The 26913-nt window shown below is 42.4% G+C and overlaps 3 protein-coding genes across 4 annotated transcripts in view; 2 read left to right on the top strand and 1 right to left on the bottom strand.

Moving 5' to 3' along the window:
- Positions 1-321: 321 nt before the first annotated feature.
- LOC112224156 (cyclin-dependent kinase 5 activator 1-like) lies at positions 322-11481 on the bottom strand. 2 transcript variants are annotated; one of them, XM_024387512.2, is made up of 3 exons: positions 11133-11481; positions 6849-7183; positions 322-4615 (listed from the first exon to the last, which is right to left on the bottom strand). In XM_024387512.2, the coding sequence occupies exon 3, from the start codon at positions 4347-4349 to the stop codon at positions 3441-3443; it is 909 nt and encodes a 302-aa protein (XP_024243280.1). In that variant the 5' UTR covers positions 4350-4615; positions 6849-7183; positions 11133-11481; the 3' UTR covers positions 322-3440. The 2 variants fall into 2 exon arrangements, with proteins under 2 accessions (XP_024243280.1, XP_024243281.1); XM_024387513.2 differs by lacking the exon at positions 6849-7183.
- A 40-nt stretch (positions 11482-11521) lies between these two features.
- On the top strand, positions 11522-16993 carry LOC112224155 (26S proteasome non-ATPase regulatory subunit 11B). Its single transcript, XM_024387511.2, has 13 exons — positions 11522-11678; positions 12518-12619; positions 12895-13091; positions 13275-13332; positions 13679-13873; positions 14227-14371; positions 14486-14546; positions 14659-14721; positions 14929-15054; positions 15148-15183; positions 15350-15401; positions 15522-15664; positions 15807-16993. The coding sequence occupies exons 1-12, from the start codon at positions 11588-11590 to the stop codon at positions 15662-15664; spliced, it is 1269 nt and encodes a 422-aa protein (XP_024243279.1). The 5' UTR covers positions 11522-11587; the 3' UTR covers positions 15807-16993.
- Positions 16994-20548: 3555 nt separating this feature from the next.
- Positions 20549-26913, top strand: part of LOC112224157 (vesicle-fusing ATPase) — a 59677-nt gene continuing 53312 nt past the window's right edge. Inside the window, exon 1 of the mRNA XM_024387514.2 lies at positions 20549-20688. Coding sequence (XP_024243282.1) covers positions 20677-20688 — 12 coding nt within the window. The 5' untranslated portion in view covers positions 20549-20676. The remainder of the gene's footprint in view (positions 20689-26913) is intronic.

The raw sequence follows: 26913 nt of genomic DNA, 5'->3' as shown, positions 1-26913 counted from the left end.
AACAAATGGAGGCAGATTGAATGGTCATTGACTTTATGATACGATGATTCAAAAATACTGTTATTTGTCTCATAATTTTACAGTATGTACAGGTGTAACCAGATGGATTCTCCTCTAAATTGAGGATATATGTCATTTTAATCTTCAAATTATTATTTAATGGATTTAATTCCACGGATTAGTCCCTTTTTAAATTCATAACCCTGGCAACTCTTAAATGATATATGGGCCAATGTTGGGTCTAGTAAACAAATAGTGAAAAGTATGTGATTATATCACTGAAGGGTCCAACTGCAGATGAAGACACCACTCATTTGTGCATCATGAGCAATCAGTGCATTTTATTTTCCATCACAGTACAAAAATAAATTAAAGAAAGCAGAAACAAACTGGAAAAGGTTCAATTACAGCAAAGGCTTTTTCAAAATAACTAGTAGCCTATCAGTGTAGAGTATCCTCTTTTTCCACTTCCTATTGGTTATAAGAAAACAAACTTCACACATTCTTCTGTACAAATAAACTCTCACACACACACACTCACACACTCGGCACACATGCAGTCAATGAAATACCCTTTTGAAGTTCTTTAACACTGTTTCTTTTTTGTTCTACAAAGTAAGTAACAAGATACAGAAAAAGTCAACAGAAATGTTCTAATGTCTTTTTTCTCTCTTTTTGTAAGGTTTTTCAAGTCTTTTTCAAACAACTACTCAGTGATACAATTGAAAAAAATGGCACATTTTAGTGAGTTGCTTTTGACCCTTGACCCCATATGCCCTGCCTTTTCCCCAGAGCAGTAGCCTGTCAAGTGCATGTCCCCCCCTATTGCACCACACAACACCCAACAACCCATTTCCTATTGCATTTCATCTCCCCATGACAAGGAACAATGCCACGGTACTGCTCCACAACACATGTACACTTGCACCATTCATTTTTCTCTTTGAGTCCAACTGATACAGCAGAGGAGAGAAATGATCATATCAACCAACAGTCCCTAAGAACAACCTTCATCACATGAGAAAAGTGAATAGCCTTTTTTCAGCATTAATTATTATTTTTTTAAACCACAACAAAAAAGTATTGTCTGCATATGACTGTCAACCATTTCCAGAAAGAAATTTGAGAAACAACTATGAAACAAAGCATGCATCATTTCTCACTGTTGAGATGATGAAATACGGGCATATACTCTTGTTATCATAGTTATGATTTTTTTTTCTTTTTTTTCCCCCCCAAGGTCCAGTTTAGTGTATGTATACTATTGACAACTTACTCCTGTTAAATTGTGGATTCAATTCCACTTATCTCTTACAACATATACTGTAGCAGTGGTTGACAGAAAAACCTACCAGCTCCCTTTATCTTATTAGTTATTGGAGATGGAGTTACTATCATTCTACCCGTTTCTAGCCTTTACAGTTATTCAATGGAAATGATAGCCATGTACCTTGACAGCTCCATTTGCTCTCACGTAGATGTAGTCATGGCTGTCATGGTGTTCCTATTGCCCTCTATGCTCGTCCATTTCTCAGAGTAGCTTCAGCTGATTGAAAACCTGATTATCTCCATGGAGGTCAACTTGGATATAACCTACAGTTTAACCTAATCTCATCTCCTCCCCAGCTGAATAAATTGTCTTAGATTTGATTAATATTGGCATTAAGAGATTATTCCAGGGGAGTCTACCTGTCATATTCTCTGGTGTGACTGAGTGAAATGGCCTGCCATTGGCTGGTGGTTATGTTGTCTTGTTGATATGTGGAGCTGGGTGGTGTGTTGGGTTTGGGATTGCTCTGTGTCTAGGGTTCTAGGGTCTTTGTCTTTACTCAAGGTCTCTCTGATGTGGTAGTTACTTTGGCGATGGTCAGACTTTTTTTAAATTGGTTTTTAATCTATGGTCAATCTATAGCTTATTCCCTGCAACATTCATTTGCAACAACCATTGATCTTCATTCCCACCAAAGATAAGCTCACCAGTTACTCACAAACAGACCAATTTATCATTCATTCATGATCTTTTGAATACATGGGATGTGCCAAAATAACCAATTGAGTTTCAATTAGTTATAAGATGGAAATCCACCCAATCGCTCAACATGTGGATGTGTTTTCAGACCTACAGGATTTTCATCAAAGATATGGCACTAGCTAAACATTTGTTCAAGTTAAATGTCTTGTAGCAGAATATGGACCTTCATTCCAGTGTTTTTAGACAAAAATACACAATTATTCCTTGGTAAACAAATAGCCTATTTTAGCAAGCATAGCTAAATAAACTAGTTTTCACTTTTCTCACAGCATTCTCTAATGCAGATGCAGTTGGTTTAATTACAGATCAAATGGAAAGAAGTAAAGTAATTATTGTCATCAGAAATTCAAGAAAAATTGCATGGCACACATGCATTAGTTTATTATTTCTAAGTAAAAATTAAAAGCTTTTAAGAAAATCAATAAATAAACCACCCTGGGCTTGAGCATTTGAAGAGTAAAACAATTTTTTTCTGAGATGAAAATAAAGTAGGTCTTAACATAAAGTGTGATAATCAAGCCTTGTTTGTTGTATGTCCTATTGTCTTGTTGTAAAAAAAAAAAAAAAGAAGCCCACAATGCAATTCAAGCCTGTTGTCAAGTCCTTCTGAACCAATCTTTCTCCACCAAACCCCTCTAGCCAAGTCACAGACAATAAAGCCACAACAACATGAATCCAGCATCCATGCCCCCACTTTTCCATTCAGATCAGATACTGTTTGCACCGCAGCAGAACTGTCGAGTCCATATCCTTCCTTGCAGTGGGGGTACATGGGTTTTCACTTCAGTCTAAAGAGCCAGCGTTGCAGCTTGTCTGTTGATGTGAACACTAGCCCAGTCACGCAAGGGCCCTTGACCATCCCGTTGTAGGCAGTGCATCTCAGACAGTCAGAACAAACAGCAGGTAGTTGGTAGGGTGCTGCAGCCTCAGTCCTCTCCACATTCATAGCTGTAGATGTGTTCCTTTTCTATTTTTTTCCCACCCATTGTCGGTTTTGTATTTTTCAAATGTATTTATACATGTGCGTAAGCAGAGAATGTACCCGAGTCTGGCATTTTTGTTAGGTGTCAAAAGTGAAGTGAAAATGCAATTCTTTCCTTCGAAAAATATTAGTTTGGTCTTCAGAAAACTTGAGATAAATAAGATTTTTACCATAAAATGTTAGATTTTTTTCAGCAAACTGCATTCCATTGTCCCTCTGTTGTACCGTTAGCTCTCAAACATGCTTATAATCTAAAACGTTTTGGCTAGATCTGAGCCAAATTAACCCTAAAAATGATTTTATCTTCCCATCAAAACTTCCCCTCCCCACTCCCTACTCCCTCAACCAATCTCCCATTTTGAAATACTAAACTGGTGTAGGCCCCTCTCCCCTGGTTTCCCTCCCCTTCCCTGAGCCCCGGGACCCTCACCGGTCCAGACCAATGAGCAAGCGGCTCCTCTCCTCCTCCTTCTGGCTTTCGTTCTTTAGGTCGGCAAACACCTGGGTGAAATAGTGCGGGTCCGAGTTGATCTGGAGCATCTTAGCGCTCATCAGGTTGATTATGGACAGGCAGCGGTCCCAGAAGGTCTCCTTGGAGCTCTCCACCAGGAAGGGCTTGAGCGGGTAGGAGATTTCATTGCCCATGTATGAGTAGGACAGGTAGAGGCAGGTGAGCAGCACGGCCTGCAACTCGTGCTCATTGGCCACCTCGGAGGAGACCACGTCGCGGCACAGCATGTAGACAAACACCACGTTGGCCGGGGTGATGAACCCCTGATCTTGCCAACCCTGAAGAAGCAGCGAGCGGTCCACGCTCCGCAGCCACAGCACCGGGTCAGTGGGGGGCAGGTGTTTAAGTCGGTAGCAGCGCCGGCACAGGAACTCACCCAGGCAGCGCAGGAGCTCGCTGGTTGAGGCCTGGACGATCACCCTCTTGGGCGTGCCGGGGGCTGCATTAGAGTTGGTCAGGGGGGCCTTCTTGACTGACGAGGCGGCATTGTTGGAGCTCTTGACGAGGGCCGGGGTGCTCTGGTCCTGAGCGAAGGTGGACAGGTTGGCGCAGGACTGAGACTTCTTCAGGTTCTCGTTGTTGAAATGGGTCACATTGTTCTGGTATGTAGCATTGGGCTGCACCTTCTTTGAACTTTTTTTCTTGGCCGACACAGCCACGATCCGCTTCCATGGCAGAACGTTGATGAGAGAGTGACGCTTCAGGTTCTTGTCTTTGGCGTTCTTGCTGTTCTGAACGGCCGCGTAGTGGCCCACTGTGGCTGGCCCGTCTTCGCAGAGGGCCGCCTTCCTGTAGCTGGGCGAGAGCGACAGCACGGTTCCCATGGTGACTGAGTAGCAATATCCAGGGGCGTTAGCCTCTCTAGGTTAGTGGATGACCGACCAAAGAGAATGGCAGGGGAGGTCCTGAGGATCTCAATGCTTCTGAGCCGGGAGACCCTGGCTACAAGGGTCAGTTCCTTTCAGGCATCTAATGCCACAGTAGGTCCTTGTTGTCCTGACAGGAAGGTACGTACTGGATGGATCAGGAGTCGGTCTGAGCAGATTCTCTCTTTGCACTTGGCTCTCCTTCTCAGCTAGGTCAAAAGTGCCTGTGGAAAACAAAATGGTTCAATGTTAGCAAAAATTAAATGCATGTCTACAGTAGCTATTAGCTATATTTTACCACTCATTGCGTGTTCATAAATGTGAGCAATGTACAATGTATTTGATGTTGAGAATTAAATAGGCCCATCTTGATTGTGATAATTAAATAAATGCAAAGATATTTCCTAATTGAAAATAATTATGGATTATTTGGCTGCAAGCATTGTTTGGCTACATTCTGTTTTGGTTGTGTACGTCGGCTGCTGTCCAAGGTCCTGAAATCACCTGTCTGTGTCCTTATAAAAGGAGCATGTCATAAGTGATGCTGTGAAGGCTATTGTGTTGATATCTTGGTTGGCTCTAATAATTCACAGGAATTTCCATAACATTCAGATATGCTTTCATAAGCATGGACCCCCTCCCAGGCAACCCAGGGACCCCCATAATACGTTATTGTTTTTGCTAAGTAATCCACATTTTTAAGATGAATAGATTTGGTAAACATATTTGTTTTGACCTACCCACATTATAATTGGAAGAGGAAGTGTAAACTCAATTCCTTTTAGCTAGAAAGGTAACTTCAAACGCATTTTCACTCAAAGCAGCTGTTTAGCTGGTTTTAAACAAAGGTTAGCCATGTGTTGGCAAATTGTATGTCCAAGTCAAGAAAGCTTACCAGCGGCACATGCCGCACTGAGGGCGGTCATGCACCTATTATTTTAGAGGGAGCACAAAGTAGATGAGGATGGAGTGGGGGTGATTGGAGAATTCAGATTTTTCTTTTAAACACCTGAAACATTTTTCCTGCAATCTAGAGCCCTAATAATTATAGTGATTTAGTAATTAACTTTACATCTGAACATTTTAAAAACAGGACATATGAGGGGGCATGTGCCCCCTATGGGCATGACACCTCTGGCACTGGAAGCCTAATCGCTGGTGCTTTTCAAAGCCTGTCAGATACTCTAGTTAGTGTATTTTCCTCAATAATAGGATTTGAGAAATAAAGAAATCCTCAGAAACAAGATATTTTACTATTTTCTACTGTAGATATGTAATTCAAAATTCGTTTATTCTGTTGTTGATAGATATTCATAAAAACAATGACCCTTAGGGGGCAGCGGGCCCTCGGTGGAATACGCCTGGTGTATACAGTATATTTTATATCGACAAGTGCTCGGTGGTCCAATTTGAATGATCTAATTAAGCTGTATTGTTTTTACTTGGTAAATGAAAAACAGACGGGTGAATCTAGGCATATACCAGGGAATGTTACGGTGCCTTCAAAGCACTCAGCAGTTCTGACAGCAAATAACAACAAGTTGGATTAGCAACTACACTGCTTGCTTGTCGACTATCCGCATGGTAAACCAAAGTAAACACATCCGAAGGGCCACAATGCCTTTAATTTAAAAAATCAAACAGCCGTCCAACTTACAACTTTTATATTGATCTCAACACATCCAATTCCTCTTGAATTATACATGGACATGCTTTAATTCGATCGAAGCCTAACGAATGATGGATGTATCCATGCTCATACAGTAGTACCGTTTTAAAATGGAAGCCTGAAATGTAAACACCTTTATGTGAAGGTCACATTTGCTATAGCCTACGAAATCATTGAAAACGATGTTTGTAAAATTATATAAACTTATTATTGCTATGCACTGTTTCTTAACTTTTGCATCTATTGGCTAGCCTAATAATAATAGTATATTGTTGAGGAGTCATGTGCGCTGAGAAACATTTCAACGAGATAAGATTAAGCCATAACCAAAACAACAAAAAAGTGATTGCGACTCAAAGATTTTAAGTTGATTTCAAGCAGGCTATTCGATTTGTCAGAAAATCCCATATGTTTGGCTATTTTACTTGTTAATTGAAATATAAAGACAGTTTGTCTAGCTGCAAGCTTTGGTTTCAAGGCTGTTACATGTGGTTGTGTAGATCGGCTGCTGTCCATGGTTCTGAAATCGAAAGTCCGCGTCCTAATAAAAGGCGCAAACTCGACGCTGAGTAATATGGAATTCCAACAAACCCTTTTGACATGACTCCTCATTATATTGGTAGCTTCCTGCAAAAAAAAATATAGGATATCTCAAAATCTATCAGTTTAGCCTATTTTCCCAAGTGATGTTGCCTATTCTCACATGTTGATGTTTACCATTTAGAATTCAGTATGTTATCCTTCGAAATAGGCTACAATATTAGACAAATTATACAATCATTACTTACAGTGTGATATTTGTCCTCCAGTAAATGAAAAAATGGCACTGCAGTGATGGCTTCTTAAACAGTAGCAGCCAATTCATTTGATATTGTGCACATCAAGGTGAAACCTCAAACCATCTTGGAAAATGCAGATTAAAAAAAAAACAGTACAATCCAAGGAAAGAAAAGGCATTAATCAAGCAAAAGCATCGCACGCCTTGACATATCCTAGTTATCGCCCGTCTCTGGTGCGCAGCCGATGGTAGGCAACTGTGGAATGGATGCTGATATGAAGATGTGTTGTTGGTCCTCACCGCGAGATGCGCTTTCAAGGGTTGCAGTGCACTCCCACTGGCTCCCTGGTGTAAAAAGGGAGAAAGGCAGTGGTCGAGCTCTGTCCGTGGTGCTGCAATTTGCCACTCCGTCCAATCACAACAAAGCTGCACTCAATTAATGGATTTTAGCATGTAGCCCCAACTGTTTTAATTAAACAAGAAAAGTAGCCAATAAATAAATATCCACAGTTATGAAAGATATTTTTATTTATCAATAACCTACATTTCAGATCACATCTAGGCTGTCAAAATAAGTCGCATAAATCTAAATGTAGGGATAGCCATGATAGAATTCAAATAAATGACATTTTGCAGTATGAAATCTCTTGAGATGCACCATCCTGTTTTTAAGTGTCCAACTTATCATTGTTCAGACCTAGTAAGGGTATATTAATCTCCTTTTCACTTTTTTTTTCCATGAACAGACCACTTTGAATTAAATGGTGTAGGCCCAGTGGTGTAGTGGTGCCTAGAGAAGGGGGTGTACTCCAAAGTTGCCAAAAAATTCTCAAATGGCCCACCCCGCAAAGGAAAGGCGCCCTGTGTGAAAAATAATTTGAGAATAGTGACACACTCTGAAATTGGTCTTTCACAGTCAGGCCAACCGACGCTGTACTGGGTAAGTGCTAATAGTAAGCCGTGTCAGAAATTCAGTTTTTCCAGATTTTCACTCTCAAAGTCACACTTTTTTAATAGAAAAACAACCCAAATTTGATGTTCTAAATCAATAACAATGCTTAAAACACACCAGGAGACCACTTTTGAGGTCTGGGAAAAAATCGAAGAAATTTATATTTTTGAGTGTAGTTACCCTTTAATTCAAGTGAGCAGGCACCTAGTACTGTTGTTTGTTAGTGGTATTTCTGTAGCACATGAAGGAGTTTGCAAAACAAATGGCCACTGGATTGATGCAAATAATCATGATATCATTCTGCCAGGTAGGCATAGGCTACTTTGTAGCTAGTTAACATTTAATTGAGAAGGTTTTTGGGAAAGCCTTTCCATCTACCAGAAGATGGTTAGGCCTATTATTATCATCATCATAGCAAGGCTATATTTTTCCTGTTGTTTGAAACCTGTACATTTTACTTCATATTATAATGAAGTCACCTAGTAAAATACTACTAAAAGTCAAAGTATTTGGTTTTAAATATACTTAAGTATCAAAAGTAAATGTAATTGCTAAAAAAAATACTTAAGTGTGAAAAGTAAAATAAAACAAGTAAAACAACATGACCACAACATGGTAGCAGCACAAAACATAGTACAAACATTATTGGACACAGACAACCGCACAAAGGGCAAGAAGGTAGAGACAACAATACATCATGTAAAACAGCCACAACTGTCAGTAAGAGTGTCCAGGATTGAGTCTTTGAATGAAGAGATGGAGATAAAACGGTCCAGTTTGAGTGTTTGTTGCAGCTCGTTCCAGTCGCTAAATGCAGCGAACTGAAAAGAGGAGCAACCCAGGGAAGTGTGTGCTTTGGGGACCTTTAACAGAATGTGACTGGCAGAACGGGTGTTGTATGTGGAGGATGAGGGCTGCAGTAGATATATCAGATAGGGGGAAGTGAGGCCTAAGAGGGTTTTTATAAATAAGCATCAACCAGTGGGGTCTTGCGATGGGTATACAGAGATGACCAGTTTACAGAGGAGTATAGAGCGCAGTGATGTGTCCTATAAGAACCGTTGGTGGCAAATCTGATGGCCGAATGGTAAAGAATATCTAGCCGCTTGAGAGCACCCTTACCTGCCGATCTATAGATTATGTCTGCGTAATCTACCATGGGTAGGATGGTCCTCTGAATCAGGGTTAGCTTGGCAGAGGGGGTGAAAGAGGTGCGATTACAATAGGGGAAACCAAGTCCAGATTTAACTTTAGCCTGCAGATTTGATATGTGCTGAGAGAAGGACAGTATCATCTAGCGATACTCCCAAGTACTTATGAGATGACTATCTCAAGCCCTAAACCCTCAGAGGTAGTAATCACACCTGTGGGGGGAGGGGCATTCTTCTTACCAAACCACATTACCTTTATTTTGGAGGTGTTCAGAACAAGGTTAAGGGTAGAGAAAGCTTTTTGGACACCAAGAAAGCTTTGCTGTAGAGTTTAACACAAAATCCAGGAGGGGCCAGCAGACTATCATCTGCATATAAATGGATGAGAGCTTCCTACTGCCTGAGCTATGTTGTTAATGTAAATTGAGCATAACATGGGGCTCCGGATCCAGCCTTGGGGTACTCCCTTGGTGACAGGCAGTGGCTGATACAGCAGATTTTCTGACTTTATACACTGCACTCTTTGAGAGGTAGTTAGCAAACCAGTTCAAAGACCCCTCAGAGACACCAATTTTCCTTAGCCGGCCCACACGAATGGAATGGTCTACAGTATCAAAAGCTTTGGCCAAGTCAATAAAAATAGCAGCACAACATTGCTTAGAATCAAGGGCAATGGCAACATCGTTGAGGACCTATAAGGTTGCGGTGACACAACCATTACCTGAGCAGAAACCAGATTGCATATGAGAGAGAATACTATAGACATCAAGACAGCCAGTCAGTTGATTGACAAGTTTTTCCAACACTTGATAAACAGGGCAAAATAAAAATAGGCCTATAAAAGTTAGGATCAGCTTGATCTCCCCCTTTAAATAAAGGATGAACCGTGGCTGCCTTCCAAGCAATGGGAACCTCCCCAAAAAGAAGAGACAGGTTAAAAATGGTTGATGATAGAGGCAGCAACCTTAAAGAAGAAAGGGTCTAAACCATCTGACCCAGATGTTTTTTGGGGTTAAGTTTCAGGAGCTCCTTTAGCACCTCAGACTCAGTGACTGTCTGCAGGGAGAAACTTTGTAGCAGGGCAGGGGGAAAAGTGGGAGAAGCATCGGGGATAGTCGCATTAGAAGGGCTGGGAGATGAGGAAATGTTGGACGGGCAAGGAGGCATGGCTGAGTCAAATAGGAATCCTGACTTAACGAAGTGGTGATTAAAGAGCTCAGCCATGTGCTTCTTGTCAGTAACAACCACATCAAATTAAGGGACATGGGCAGCTGTGAGGAGGAGGGTTATTCTCCAGGTCTTTAACCGTTTTCCAGAAGTTCTTGGGGTTAGACCTAGAGAGAGAGAACTACTCCTTAAAGTAACTAACTTTGGCCTTCATGATAGCCTGGGTGCACATATTTCTCATTTGCCTAAACGAGAGCCAGTCAGCCTGAGTATGTGTGTGCTGAGCCTTTCGCCAAATGCAATGCTTGAAGTGGAGTAACTGTGCAAAATCACAGTCGTACCAGGGGCTGAACCTGTTTTTAATTATCATTTTCTTTGGGTCATGTTTAACAATACCACTGAAAATATCAAAAAAGGTCCAAGCTTCTTCGACAGAGGGGATAAAGCTAATTCGATACAATTTGAGGCCAGTTCACGAAGGAAGGCTAATTCATTAAAGTTTTTTAGCAAGCGTCTATGACAAATCAGGACAGGTCGTTTCACTGAGCAGCCATTACGAACACAGGCTGTAAAACAGTGATCACTAAGGTCATTACAGAAAACACCAGATGGATACCCATCAGGATAATTGTGAGGATAACATCGAGTGGCCTTATCTGGGTGTTATTAAGCAAACCAGAAGGCACAATTTTCTTGTTTTTTTTAAATTTAAGGATAGCCAGGGGCACACTCAGACATAATTTACAAATCAAGCATTTGTGTTTAGTGAGTCCGCCAGATGACCAGGGATGTTTTCGTAATAAGTGCATTAATTTGACCCTTTTCCTGTCTTGTTAGCCATTCAAAATGTAACGAGTACTTTTGGGTGTCAGGAGAAATGTATGGAGTAAAAAGTACATTTATTTTCTTTAGGAATGTAGTTTAGTAAAAATAAAAATTGTCCAAAATATAAAGTAAAGTACATATACCCCCAAAAACGACTTAAGCAGAAGTACTTTACACCACTGATTGAGGCATGTCTTACCTTGCTTCAAAGTAGCCTATAGCCCAAATTCCACCATAGAAACTTGGACGCAATTATTTATAGACATCATATGCGTTTTCCTGTTCTATTAGTTTTCTTTCAACTTTCTTTCATTGTCAAGTAGCCAACATGGGGATGAAGAAGTGAGTGTATAGCGTACCCTCGCTACACAACTGTGTAGGCCCTACACTAAATGCTGATTATTGGGCCTAAGTGAAATTGGCATCACATTCTGCTCCTACAATTTATTTGATTGGGTGAGTCAGTCAGCACGGCAAAATATAACCGTAATATAACCGTATACTGTTTACTATAAATACTGAACTACAAATCCCCAAAACGTATATTTGGCTCCCTCTCCCGTGATGTAGCTGCGTAGTCCTTGACGTATTTCCTTATGGCATTGTTGATTGTTGTAGACAGGCAGCTTTTGAATCGGTAGCTGGCTAGCTAAGATGGCGGCTGCGGCAGTGGTTGAGTTTCAGAGAGCTCAGTCTCTCATTAGCACGGATCGTAACGCCTCTATTGATATTCTGCATTCTATCGGTAAGTAATGGTGGTGGGCATTTAGACGAGAAAGACCCGTATTGTTGTTGTATTTATGTTCGATTTAAGTCACCGCAAAGTCAGTTTTATACACTGACGAGAGCCGGTTTGTGTGCGGTGCTGACTCACTGTAGAATCGTTGGGTTGCTAGCTAGATAGCTAGCACGGTGGTCGTTGGGATGACTGGCTAGCTATAGTAGGCCATGATGATCTGGAACGCCCAGACTGACTGCAAAGACGTTAGCTAGTTATTATGTTGTTTTTATGCAACATGTTTGTAACTAACAGTTATCAAAATTCAATTCAAAGTCGCTAGATAGCTAACGTAGGTAGCTAGCTAGTGTTGTTGGCTAGCTAGCAGCCTTGTAATAAAAGCTAGTTAGCCAACTATAGTAACCAGTCAGCTAGCTAACTAGCTACCTCAATGCACCTGATAATTGAATTAATCTTAGTTAGGTATGTAATTTTGGTGTAGACAATGTAGCTACTGTTAGACGCTCTAAAATTAGTTACTACGTTTGCTTGCTTACGTTGCCAAATGACCAGTGAGGTCAAATCTACTGTTCTTCAATAGCTATCGCTAGGTAGCTAATTAACTACCAACTTGTTGTTGACAGTTCTGTAGTTAGCTTTGTAGCATGCTATTCCCTGTGTTGTAGTTGTCATCAAATGCATTAGTCACAGTGCCCCAGGTAGCTGTTGACTTGCAAGCCTAGTAGACCCAGATAAGCAGTAACTAAGACAAGGAACACAGTAGTGTTAGCTAGGACTAGGAGACTGACATTGGCTATGTCTTTTCATACACTGACAATCTGTGCATTATTTTCCTTGTCGAACAGTGAGGAGAGATATCCAGGACAGCGATGAAGAAGCCGTTCGGGTTAAAGAACAAAGCATCTTGGAGCTGGGGTCACTCCTGGCCAAAACAGGACAGGCTGCAGGTGAGCCTCAACACAAACACCATATCTGGTCTATTATCCTGGCTGCTGACCTAGACTAACTTGGGAGTGTGTAATCCATTAGCTGCACCATGATTCACAGTAATTGCTTAACTGTTCAGTAGTACCCAATAACAGATTATTTCCAGTTATGAAGCTAACATCACTATTTTGACAGACACAACACAACCTTGGATAGATTATTGGGTTGACAAGATATGCTTACTGTTGTAATTCATTTAGCCCTAATTTCTGCTGTGGTCATTCCTCTACCCCAGAGTTGGGGGGTCTGCTGAAGTTTGTGCGGCCATTCCTCATCTCCATCAGTAAGGCTAAGGCAGCCCGGCTGGTCCGCTCCCTGCTTGACCTCTTCCTAGACATGGAGGCAGCTACAGGCCAGGAGGTGGAGCTGTGTCTGGAATGCATTGAGTGGGCCAAGGTGGAGAAGAGGACCTTCCTCAGGCAGGCTCTTGAGGTAAGCTGACCCCCTTCACCTAGAAGACGAGCTGTTGTAGACTGACGATTTAGTTTGAAGACCATATGTGATTTAGTCTCTCAACATATTTCCCTACCATCCCAAAGTGATATCATTCATATTTTTACACTATGATGTGTTTCAATGGCAATCAATGACACATTACTCTTCCCCTCTCCCCAGGCCCGTCTGATCTCGCTCTATTTTGACACCAAAAGATACCAGGAGGCCTTGGCGCTTGGTGAGTGACAGTTCTATCTGTATGGACTGACAATATTATCACTGCTCCATGAGCTCAGCATCTGTCTGAGCGTGAAGGGCTAAGCATTGGATATGTTCACCCATAGCTCTATCCAACGCTATGTAGCGTGACTTAGTATCCCATTCACCCCCGTCTCCTGGACGCCTTATAATGAGCTGTCAAACAGGTCGAGACTCATGACATTGAGTTGATCTTTAATATTCCACAACACCAAGATTGTGGGCCACACACATGTATACTAAAGATGTGTTAACTAGAAGGCACTTTAGATAAGTGTCCGCTAAATTACTATATGACCATTCTATTATGTTTTTCTGGTGTTCAGGCACCCAGTTGCTCCATGAGCTGAAGAAGATGGATGACAAGGCGCTGCTGGTGGAGGTGCAGCTGCAGGAGAGCAAGACGTACCACGCGCTCAGCAACCTGCCCAAGGCCCGTGCCGCTCTCACCTCAGCCCGCACCACGGCCAACGGCATCTACTGTCCCCCCAAGCTGCAAGCTGCCCTGGACATGATGTCAGGTCAGTCCCAGTGAACGAGCCTCCATCCATAGCCCCCTACAGTTGCTAAGCCATTGAGGAACACTAATGGCAGCTTATGTTGTTATTTTGTCAGAAACAACAAAGTTATACAATAGAATACACTCTGAGCTCTTGTTTTGTTCTATCAATAAAATAATCAATGAATCTGTCAATTCATCAGAAAAATGGCCTATATTCATTGTGTATTAATTTACAAAGGATTTCAATGTCAATACCTTACTCATTTGTAACACCCAGAATTAGTTTATTGACCCAAATTTAAGGAGGTGGTGTGTTAAGGTGGTGAAGTGCCATGCTTAGTGTGGATGACTGACCATGCTTCCTCCCTGCAGGGATTGTCCACGCAGCTTCGGAGAAAGACTGGAAGACTGCCTACTCCTACTTCTTTGAGGCCTTTGAGGGCTACGATTCCATCGACCACCCTAAAGCCATTACCGGTCTCAAATACATGCTGCTCTGCAAGATCATGCTCAGCCTGTAAGTGATACTACCTCCTAGCTGTGTCGCAATGATATGAAGCATACAGGTATGGCTTGGTGTAGCGTTGATGTGTTCCAACTTGGTTGACCCTCTGGTGCTGGTCTCTTTCAGACCAGAAGAGGTGCAATCCCTGATCAGCGGTAAACTGGCCCTGCGGCATGCGGGCCGACAGGTAAGAACCCGCCATTTGCGTGTGTGGGGGTGGTTTTTCCTCAACTTGCATTGTGTAACAAGTTTAAATTGGTTGGTACCTGGCTGACCGTAGTCTCTACCTCCCTTTGCAGACAGATGCACTGAAATGTGTTGCACAAGCCAGCAAGAACAGATCATTAGCAGACTTTGAAAAGGTAACAACTCTCTTTTGCCCTCATTGTTGGTGCAATGTTTTTTTTGTGTGTGTCTGTCTGAGGACCTCTATTGTGACGGGCCCATTTGTATCCTCCCTTGTCTCACCTTCCCTCTCCTCCCCACTAAGCCTCTTTCTTTTCTCCCTCTTTCTTTCCTCTCTTTCTTTCCTCTCCGTCTCCTCCTATTTCCCCCCCCTCCATCTCTAGGCCCTTACAGAATACAAAGCAGAGTTGAGAGACGACCCCATCATCAGAACCCACCTGGCCACACTGTATGACAACCTGCTGGAAGGGAACCTTATCCGTGTCATCGAACCCTTCTCCAGAGTACAGGTATGTACATCCGGGGATGGTAAATATGGCTTGATGTTGGATTTCTAACTAACCACTCATATCATAATCCTTTATCGTGTTTTTCCTTTCCAGATTGAACACATATCAGGTCTCATCAAACTGTCAAAGGTATAGCGGTTTCTGCTCTGCTACCTTAATTTCTTTGGTATTTGAGAAGGGGGAAAATCGGCAAGCATTTAGTCCTGTGTTATAATAGTCACACATCTTATGAATCCTATATGCCTTGATGTATTGTCAGTAATCGGTGGATATGTGTTGTTTTTTTCCCCCTTAGGCGGATGTCGAGAGGAAATTGTCACAGATGATCCTGGACAAGAAGTTTCATGGTAAATCAATTCTCTACTTGCTTGATACATGTCTGGTATAAACTACTGTATCACACCTCTACTTGTATTCTGTTCAGTGAAATGTTGTTTAGTCTAAATTGCCTTTATGACTCATTATAGGGATCCTGGACCAAGGTGAGGGTGTCTTGATCATATTTGATGAGCCACCAGTTGACAAGACTTATGGAGCGGCCTTGGAAACTATTCAGAACATGAGCAAAGTTGTGGACTCGCTTTACAACAAAGCGAAGAAGCTAACATAGGTGGGGCTCTTCAAGAGCGACACATGCACACTTGCCACATGTTCTGTCAGATTGCATAACTCGCTGCATCCTTCCAAACAGGAAAGGATGACTTTTCAAACCACTGTGCTTACTGTAGATCTTGTGTATTTTTCGTCCTCAGAACAAATGGCGGGACCACAGCAGCACAGCGGCGGGTGTGTGTGTGACCAGAGTGTGTAACGTTTTAAGAAGGGGACATGGGAGAGCGACCAAAAAAGTCAACAGGATTCCCGGTTCCCCCTCAACGGACAATTCCATCACCCCCCTAATTCGCATTATTTTATTTTTTGATGTTCTTTCAGGATTCTGTTAAAATCTCATCGGCCACAGCAGGCCATCAGGGAATATTGTACAACCACAATAAAAGTTTAAGAAAGAGAAATACATGTTTATCTCCTGTAGAATAAAGATTGGGCTTACAAAGCCTACAGCTGACTCCGTTGCCACAGGAAAAGGTGCAATATCGAGCGCCACCAACACTGCTTCTTTTACAGGCCCGGGACAAGGCTTTTGGTCAAGGTGGTCTCTTCATTTCTCTCTGTTCATATCTTTCTGAAGCAGATGGAGTTTTAGCTAGTTGACGGTAGGTTAGAAAACATTGGGATAGCCCAGCTATTAAATTTGCATGTTGACATTTCTCTTGAGTCTTGTCCTGGAGGAAGAACTGCAATTTCCCCTTAGACGCGCCAGCTGAAAAGTCAAAAGGGGCTATACTGTAGGTATTCATGAAAACAGAAATGAGCTTTTTGGTCATAATTTAAGGTTATGCATTAGGGTTAGCATTGTGGTTAGGTTTAAAGTCAGATTTTTGTGCCAGCTAGTGACCACTCTGCAGAGCTACCTCCAGAAGATTTGTGGTGACAAATGCTAACCTGTGTTAAATTTAGTAAAACTAACTCCCTCTAAATCTTGCTGTGCTCATCATATTCATGCCAAGAGTCAGTCAATTCCCCTTCATGATATTTCAAATGGTTGTCAACATCACTTTATTTGGGTTGCGTTTTGTTTTTAACTCCAATAAATCGGACACTTTTGTCCCCTTCATACTGTGAGTGCAGAATGGATGCCATTTCACACCACTTAGTGCCCTCTTTTGGCCCTCTACTTTGCCTCAACGTTTGGCTACATTTATATAATTTAGGGGTGCAGAAGTGGAGATGTATTGGTTGCTTCTGAGTGTCTGATCCCGAGTGACCGATTAATCCATTGTTAGATCCTGGTATGCTAATAACCAAACAACAATTTGTATGGTTTAGATTTTTTTTTTTCATTTGTCATTTTCAGAAATAAACATTTTTGTATTTTTAAGGATTTCTGTCTGCCTCTTGGAAAATATCACTGACCCCGGCAAAGTTCGATTGGGCCAGTTTAGCCCTATGATGTGCTCTTGTGCTAAGGTCATTTGGGTTGGGTGTCCCTTGTTGGACAAGTGACTTCAGTTGATTTGGACACCAGTGTAGAAATAAAGGTCTAATAGTCGAAGGCCTGCGAAGTAAATGTGTGCTGGGACTAGCAGCTTCAACTGGGTGGGGATGAATGAATCTCTCCAGTTGCTTACTGGGTGGAAGTAAGGAAGAAGGTCAAATCAAAGGGAAGAGCTGTGTAGGAAAAATCCCTGTCAAGTCAACTCTGGGATTGCCATGTTGTGAACTGCAATTGGAGGGTTATGAATACTTTGGCATTGTGTATTGTCTTTTCTCCTGCTGGGCAAATATTCCTGTGTTGGAAAATGGCCTCGTTCCATCAAAGGGCATTAAACCACAATTTCAATGACATCTTTGGATTGTTTTTTACAGAAGGCAATGTAAATATTTTATGAACCTGTTTGTGTAATGAAACGTAGTCATTGAGTTAAAAAAGGAAGGATTTGTATTCTGACATGGTGTTTATGCACTATAGAAGACCATTATATTCCGTTTTAGCCCAGTCTTGGTTCAGAGGCTGCATCGTTGCAAAGAGTTCATGATTTCTGCACCAGAGTTCTCCAATATCATGCCATAAACTGCACTGAACTGACTTTCCCTCATTTTTTGTCAGTGAAGCATTTGAGTTTTACAGTATGTTAACAAGGAGCAGTCACTAAACATTAGTGGGAGTCCCATTTCAAGAATGTCCACATCTACATTTATCTGTTAGGTAGGTGCCAAATGTGTAAAACCATACATTTTGGGACAAAGTCTGAGGTGAATAGATGTAATGCACAGTACCAGTCAAAAGTTTGGACACAGCAACTCATTGAAAGGTTTTCATTTTTTATTATTTTCTAGATTGTAGAATAATAGTGAAGACATCAAATCTATGAAATAACACATGGAATCATGTAAGCAAAAAAGTGTTAAACAAATCAAAATAAATGTTTTTTTGAGATTCTTCAAACTAGCCAACTTTTGCCTTGATGACACCTTGGCACACTCTTGGCATTCTCTCAACCAGTTTCACCTGGAATGCTTTTCCAACAGTCTTGAAGGAGTTCCCACAAATGTTGAGCACTTTTGGGCTGCTTTTCCTTCACTCTGCGGTCCAATCCACCTCACAATCTCAATTTGGTTGAGGTCATGTGATTGTGGAGGCCAGGTCATCTGATGCAGCACTCCATCACAGCCTGGAGGTGTGTTTTGGGTCATTGTCCTGTTGAAAAATAAATTATAGTCCTACTAAACGAAAACCAGATGGGAAGGCGTATTGCTGTAGAATGCTGTGGTAGCCATGCTTGTTAAGTGTGCCATGAATTCTACATAAATCACTGACAGTGTCACCAGCAAAGCACCATCGAACCTCCACAGAGGGAACCACACATGCAGAGATCATCCGTTCATCTACTCTGCCTCTCACAAAAACACTTCGGTTGAAACCAAAAATCTTAAATTTAGACTCATCAGACCAAAGGACAGATTTCTACCTGTGTAATGTCCATTGCTTGTGTTTCTTGGCCCAAGCAAGTTGTCCCAGATGTGCCCAATTGGATTCAGGTCTGGGGAACGGGCGGGCCAGTCCATAGCATCAATGCCTTCCTCTTGCAGGAACTGCTGACACACTTCAGCCACGAGGTCTAGCATTGTCTTGCATTAGGAGGAACCCAGGGCCAACCGCACCAGCATATGGTCTCACAAGGGGTCTGAGGATCTCATCTCGGTACCTAATGGCAGTCAGGCTACCTCTGGCAAGCACATGGAAGGCTGTGCGGCCCCCCAAAGAAATACCACCCCACACCATGACTGACCCACCACCAACTGGTCATGCTGGAGGATGTTGCAGGCAGCAGAACGTTCTCCACGGCGTCTCCAGACTGTCACGTCTGTCACATGTGCTCAGTGTGAACCTGCTTTCATCTGTGAAGAGCACAGGGCGCCAGTGGCGAATTTGCCAATCTTGGTGTTCTCTGGCAAATGCCAAACGTCTTGCACGTTGTTGGGCTGTAAGCACAACCTCCACCTGTGGACGTCGGGCCCTCATACCACCCTCATGGAGTCTGTTTCTGACCGTTTGAGCAGACACGTGCACATTTGTGGCCTGCTGGAGGTCATTTTGATTTGATTTGATTTGATTTTGCAGGGCTCTGGCAGTGCTCCTCCTGCTCCTCCTTGCACAAAGGAGGGGGTAGCGGTCCTGCTGCTGGGTTGTTGCCCTCCTACGGCCTCCTTCACGTCTCCTGATGTACTGGCCTGTCTCCTGGTAGCGCCTCCATGCTCTGGACACTACGCTGACAGACACAGCAAACCTTCTTGCCACAGCTCGCATTGATGTGCCATCCTGGATGAGCTGCACTACCTGAGCCACTTGTGTGGGTTGTGGACTCTATTTCATGCTATCACTAGAGTGAAAGCACCGCCAGCATTCAAAAGTGACCAAAACATCAGCCAGGAAGCATAGGAACTGAGAAGTGATCTGTGGTCGCCACCTGCAGAACCACTCCTTCATTGGGGGTGTTTTGCTAATTGCCTATAATTTCCACCTGTTGTCTATTCCATTTGCACAACAGCATGTGACATTTATTGTCAATCAGTGTTGCTTCTTAAGTGGACAGTTTGATTTCTCAGAAGTGTGATTGACTTGGAGTTACATTGTGTTGTTTAAGTGTTCCCTTTATTTTTTTGAGCAGTGTACTTTGTATCCCTAATTTACTCATGTGTTGTCTTTCTTTTGGCAGTTACCTGTGGGTATGACATTGAGCAAAAACATGATGGACCTGTTTCACTCGAGTGTTTACAGAAATACAGTGTCCACCAATATTCCACCAAAACCAACTTGTGTATTTAGATTTTATATATTTTTTTATTGATATTTCACAGGTTTGAAATATAGCCTCCTATGCAGCATCCACAGCTTCACACAGTTTTCCAAAACCCCAATAGTATTTCTTGTTTTGGTTTCTATACACATCAATATCAAATGTGCAGACGGTTCTTGCTGACTAACAATTACCAAGTATATCTGATGTTCAGATAAATTCAAATAAATATGTTTGCATTCTCTTTTCTGTTTAGTGTTTTTATGATCGGCCTATTTGCAATACAGTATTCACTTTTCCATTTGACTTCATAAAATAATCTCTCTGACCATTTGTATACTAGCAAATTTGGAAATTCACATATTGAGAATAGGCATAAAAAAGTAATCCTGATAATGTACAATATATACTTTTTTGTTTATGAGCGTGTTAAAAACAACTACTTATGCTCACAATATTGAAACAGTTTATTAGATCGTTTGATTGTGCAGTTTCCGAAATATGTACACACCTGGAATAAATTTACCTGCGGAGTGCATATTTATATGCTCTCCCGCTGGCAAACATTTCCAACAGTTTGGGTAATCTGTAACTTGTCCAAATATTGCAACACCAACGTGTGCGTCATGACATCACTTCGTAAGTCACGGCGATCCCGCCCACTTAGCCTGTGTAGCATTAGTGGAGTTCAAGGATTGTGCTGTCAGCAGTGCTGGGAACATTTACGCTGAATTGTATTTGAAAAACGACAACAAACAGCAATATGGCCGGCCGGGTGAGTTTCCTTTAAATAAATGGCTTTAGGTAAACATATTTAGTCATAGATGAGAATGATAACAATGCTGTGTTTTAAGGTTGTTTCAGCTAATACTAGCTACCGTTAGCTAGCTAGCTACCTCCAACACACACACACACACACACACACACACACACTTACTAGCCTGTGTGGCAGAGTACGTCATTCAAACCTCGGCCCGGAAGACGAGTATCTTAGGGATAGTGTCCACTGCAAGCCATGTAATATCAAGCTAGCTACACAATACACTCAAATAGTATCTCTCTATGCTGTATCTCTAGTCAGTCTCGAACAGGAAACCCCTTAGTGATAGTAGCTTGCTAGTTAAGCCAGCGCAGTATGAAAGGATACATCTAGCGAAACAAGTTTCATCTCTACTGCCAGCAAGGTTTGACCGCTGACTAACTTGTTGACTAGCTTTCAATACCAGGCAAACTATATAGATAGTCCAGTGCACACACACACACTAGTCCCACCAGGGAAGTGAAATTGAAATGCCTGACTGCTGGGAAAGAGGCACAACAACAGAAAACGAACTCCTTTTTAGTCCAAATATAATTCAACATTAGCTAGAGCGTTCCACTTTCAAGATACTTGAACAATGTGGACTAGATAGGTATCCACTGGCTGACAGTGGCACTGTAGCACAGATAAAAGGGGTTTAATTCATCTTTGACTGTAGAGTGTGAAATCTGTTATTGACACAATGTTATGATGAAGTAACTAGGACCCCTATAATGCAAAGGCTGCAGCTGTCAAACAGTCTTGCTCACGTCTAGGGGTTGTTTTTCCTATAAGTATTTTGTGTACATTTAGACCGTTTGAGTTGATTACATTTGGATAGAATGTGAGGAATTCCCTTAAAGGTAGACTTAGTGATTATGACTCACTACAGGTCAAACGTTATAGAGCAGGGGTTTTCTTTATTTTTACTATTTTCTACATTGTAGAATAATGGTGAAGACATCAACACTATCAAATAAAACAAATGGAATCATGCAGTAACCAAAAAAAGTGTTAAACAAATCAAAATATTTTTTATATGATTCTTAAAATTGCCACCCTTTGCCTTGACAGCTTTGGATACTCTTGGCATTCTCTAAACCAGCTTCATGAGGTAGTCACCTGGAATGCATTTCAATTAACAGGTGTGCTGCCTTAAGGTACAGGTATGCCAGCAGCATACCACCCTGCATACCACTGCTTGCTTGCTTCTGAAGCTAAGCAGGGTTGGTCCTGGTAAGTCCCTGGATGGGAGACCAGATGCTGCTGGAAGTGGTGTTGGAGGGCCAGTAGGAGGCACTCTTTCCTCTGGTCTAAAAAAATGCCCCAGGGCAGTGATTGGGGACATTGCCCTGTGTTGGGTGCTGTCTTTCGGATGGGACGTTAAACGGGTGTCCTGACTCTCTGAGCTCATTAAAGATCCCATGGCACTTATCGTAAGAGTGTGTTAACCCCGGTGTCCTGGCTAAATTCCTAATCTGACCCTCGAACCATCATGGTTACCTAATAATCCCCAGTTTTGCTCATTCACCCCCCTCCTCTCCCCTGTAACTATTCCCCAGGTCGTTGCTGCAAATGAGAACGTGGTCTCAGTCAATTTACCTGGTAAAATAACGGATAAATAAAATGTTTATTTGTGGAATTTCTTTTCTTAATGTGCTTGAGCCAATCAGTTGTGATGTGACAAGGTTGTGAGGTATACAGAAGATAGCCCTATTTGGTAAAATACCATGTCCATATTATGCCAAGAACAGCTCAAATAAGCAAAGATTACTTAGACATGAATGTCAGTCAATACGGAAAATTTCAAGAACTTTGAAAGTTTCTTCAAGTGTAGTCGCAAAAACAATCAAGCTCTATGATGACATTGGCTCATGAGGACCACCACAGGAAAGGAAGACCCAGAGTTACCTCTGCTGCAGAGGATAAGTTCAATAGATTTACCAGCCTCAAAAATTGCAGCCCAAATAAATCCTTCAGAGTTCAAGTAAAAGACACATCTCAACATCAACTGTTCAGAGGAGACTGTGTGAATCAGGCCTTCATGGTCGAATTTTTGCAAAGAAACCACTACTAAAGGACACCAATAATAAGAAGAGACTTGCTTGGACCAAGAAACACGAGCAATGGACATTGCACCGGTAGAAATCTGTCCTTTGGTCTGGAGTCCAAGTTGGAGATTTTTGTTCCAGCCAGCGTGTCTTTGTGAGACGCGGTGTGGGTGAACGGATGATCTCTGCATGGAGGTGTTATGGTGTGGGTGTGCTTTGCTGGTGACACTGTCTGTGATTTATTTAGACTTCAAGGCACACTTAACACAGCATTCTTGAGCGACTACACCATCCCATCTGGTTTGGGCTTATCAATTATTTTTCAACAATGACCCATCACACCTCCAGGCTGTGCAAGGGCTATTTGACCAAGGAGAGTGATGGCGTGCTGCATCAGATGACTTGGCCTCTACAACCCCCTGACCTAAACCAAATTGAGATGGTTTGGGATAAGTCGAACTGCAGAGTGAAGGAAAAGCAGCCAACAAGTGCTCAGCATATGTGTGAACTCCTTCAAGACTGTTGGAAAAGCATTCCAGGTAGCTGGTTGAGAGAATTCCAGGAGTGTGCAAAGTTGTCATCAAGATAAAGGATGGCTATTTGAAGAATCTCAAATATAAAATATTTTTGGATTTGTTTAACACTTTTGGTAACTAACATGATTCTATATGTGTTGTTTCATAGGTTTGATGTCTTCAATATTATAATACAATGTAGAAAATAGTCTTATAAAGAAACCCTTGAATGAGTAGGTGTTTTAAAACTTTTGACCGGTAGATGTAGAAAGTAAACAGCATTGTAGGTAAATTTCCCCTAACAACTCAGAGCCTTGAAGCACTAACCCGTGCACATGCGCAGATACCGTGTGACTGTGTGAGAGCAAAGTCTTGCGTCTCATTCATCTCAATGTCATGAGCAGCACCACAGATTATCTCATTTTATTGAGTCTACCTTTAAACACAATCAGCAACTTAAAACAGCTGCTTAGCTAAAACTGTGCTTGCAGTGTTCCACAAATCATTTGAAAGTATTTGCCTTAGTGGAAAAGCTCCAGGGATTTGCTCCGGTCAGCCCAGTATCCAACTCAGTTTCCCATGATGTTTATTAGCATCATTGGATTAGTTACAAAATATAGACCTAAATAACATTTGTATCTTTGATGTTGGTTGGTAAACAGGGCAGCTCAAATGTACTCAACCTATGCTTTTTTTCTGGCTACTTTTGCACCAAAGTGGTTTCTCAGAAAATCACTGACTGTAAGCATCACTTTTGATTTCAGTAATACCATCCTAAAAATATAAAAGATCAAGTCTGTATTTGGGGAAACAGCGCTGCTGTTCACCACAGCACCTTTGTTATTTTTTGGGGGGTTGTTGAAATGGAAGAGAGAAGCGTGTGTGTCCCCCCCCCCCTCACAAAAAGGTGTTATTATTAAAATAAATTATAGTGGCCCTTGTGTGCACATCAAGTAATACTGTATACCCCAGTATGGTACAGTATGAAAATCTGTATACCGCCCAACTCTACCGAACACATCCTTTTCACATGGACAGGGTGTAGTGGAGCGAGTTGAAAGATTCCTTGGTGTCCACAACCCTAAGGATCTATCATGGTCCAAACACAACAACACAATCGTGAAGAGGTCACAACAACAACTCCTCTTCCCCCTCAGGAGTCTACACCCATTGTTTCTCTTAATTTATTGGTGGGACGCCACAGTTAATGGCGCCGGAGGAGATGGCTGCCATTTTAATGGGCTTCTAACCAATTGTGCTATTCTGTGTGTGTTTTCATGTTTCACTTTTATTTGTACATAATGTTTCTGCCACTGTCTCTTATGACTGAAAAGAGCTTCTGGACATTACAACAGCGATTACTCACCTCTGACCAAACAAAGATGTTTTATTTAATGAATCTGTGGTGAGAAATGTACGGCTCCTCCCGGACCAGGCCCAAATCCCCATCATTCGCATGAAGAGGAGATGCCGGTACAGGGGGTGCATATCTGGGTGCTTGGTAAGAATTAGTTGGTGAGTGGATAATCTGCCTTTACCATCCGTTCTACTGGCGACCGTGCAATCCCTGGAGTATAAACGGGACATATCTTCTATTTTGCATGCAAAGCTCTCCCTCGCCCTCCATTTGGCAAATCTGACCATGATTCTATCCTCCTGATTCCCACTTACAAGCAAAAGCAGGAAGTACCAGTGACTCGCTCATTACGGAAGTGGTCTGATGATGCGGATGCTAAGCTACAGGACTGTTCTTTTGCTAGCACAGACTGGAATAGGTTCCGGGATTCATCCGATGGCATTGAGGAGTAAAGCACATCAGTAAGTGCATCGACGACATCGTCGTACATATCCCAACCAGAAGCCAAAGATTACAGGCAACATCCGCACTGAGCTAAAAGCTATAGCCTTCGCTTTCTAGGAGCACGAGACTTGTAGAAATCCCCATATGCCCTCTGACGAACCATCAAACAGGCAAAGCATCAATCCAGGACTAAGATCAAATCTTATTACACCGGCTCTGACGCTCGTCGCATGTGGCAGGGCATGTAAACTATTATGGATTACAAAGGGAAACCCAGCCGCGAGCTGCCCAGTGACGCGAGCCTACCAGACAAGCTAAATACCTTTTTTATGCTCGCTTCAAGGAAAGACACACTGAAGCATGCATAAGAGCACCAGTTTTTCCGGACGACTGTGTGATCACGCTCTCCGTAGCCGACGTGAGTAAGACCTTTAAACAGGTAAACGTTCACAAGGCTGCAGGGCCAGATGGATTACCAGGGCACGTACTCTGAGCATGCGCTGACTAACTGGCAAATGTCTTCACTGACATTTTCAACCTCACTCTGGCCGAGTCTGTAATACCCGCAATGTTTCAAGCAGCCACCACCATTGTCTCTGTGCTCAAGAACGGCAAGGTAACCTGCCTAAAGGACTACCGCCCTGTAGCACTCGCGTCTGTAGCCAAGAAGTGCTTTGAAAAGCTGGTCATGGCTGTCGTCAACACCATCATCCCAGAAACCCTAGACCCACTTCAATTTGCATACCACCCTAACAGATCCACAGATGATGTAATCTCCGTTACAATACCCATTCCCACCTGGACAGAAGGAAAACCGACAGCATTCTCACATAGGTTGACTACAGCTCAGCGTTCAACACCATAGTGCCCTCAAAGCTTATCACTAAGCTAAGGACCCTGTGACTAAACACCTCCCTCTGCAACTGGATCCTGGACTTCCTGACGGGCTGCAACAACACATCTGCCACGCTGATCCTGAACACTGGATTCCCTCAGGGTTGCGTGCTTAGCCCCCGTACTCCCTGTTTACCCACGAGTGCGTGGCCATCCAACACCTTCATTAAGTTTGCCGAAGTCACAATGGTGGTAGGCCTTTATTTATTTATTTTTTATTTTACCTTTATTTAACCAGGTAGGCAAGTTGAGAACAAGTTCTCATTTACAATTGCGACCTGGCCAAGATAAAGCAAAGCAGTTCGACACATACAACGACACAGAGTTACACATGGAGTAAAACAAACATACAGTCAATAATACAGTATAAACAAGTCTATATACAATGTGAGCAAATGAGGTGAGAAGGGAGGTAAAGGCAAAAAATGCCATGGTGGCAAAGTAAATACAATATAGCAAGTAAAACACTGGAATGGTAGTTTTGCAGTGAGAGAATGTGCAAAGTAGAAATAAAAATAATGGGGTGCAAAGGAGCAAAATAAATAAATGAATTAAATACAGTTGGGAAAGAGGTAGTTGTTTGGGCTAAATTATAGGTGGGCTATGTACAGGTGCAGTAATCTGTGAGCTGCTCTGACAGTTGGTGCTTAAAGCTAGTGAGGGAGATAAGTGTTTCCAGTTTCAGAGATTTTTGTAGTTCGTTCCAGTCATTGGCAGCAGAGAACTGGAAGGAGAGGCGGCCAAAGAAAGAATTGGTTTTGGGGGTGACCAGAGATATACCTGCTGGAGCGTGTGCTACAGGTGGGAGATGCTATGGTGACCAGCGAGCTGAGATAAGGGGGGACTTTACCTAGCAGGGTCTTGTAGATGACATGGAGCCAGTGGGTTTGGCGACGAGTATGAAGCGAGGGCCAGCCAACAAGAGCGTACAGGTCGCAAT

Source organism: Oncorhynchus tshawytscha, linkage group LG25 (assembly GCF_018296145.1).
Source record: "Oncorhynchus tshawytscha isolate Ot180627B linkage group LG25, Otsh_v2.0, whole genome shotgun sequence".
NCBI lineage: Eukaryota > Metazoa > Chordata > Actinopteri > Salmoniformes > Salmonidae > Oncorhynchus > Oncorhynchus tshawytscha.
This window is presented reverse-complemented; position numbering and strand designations above follow the sequence as displayed.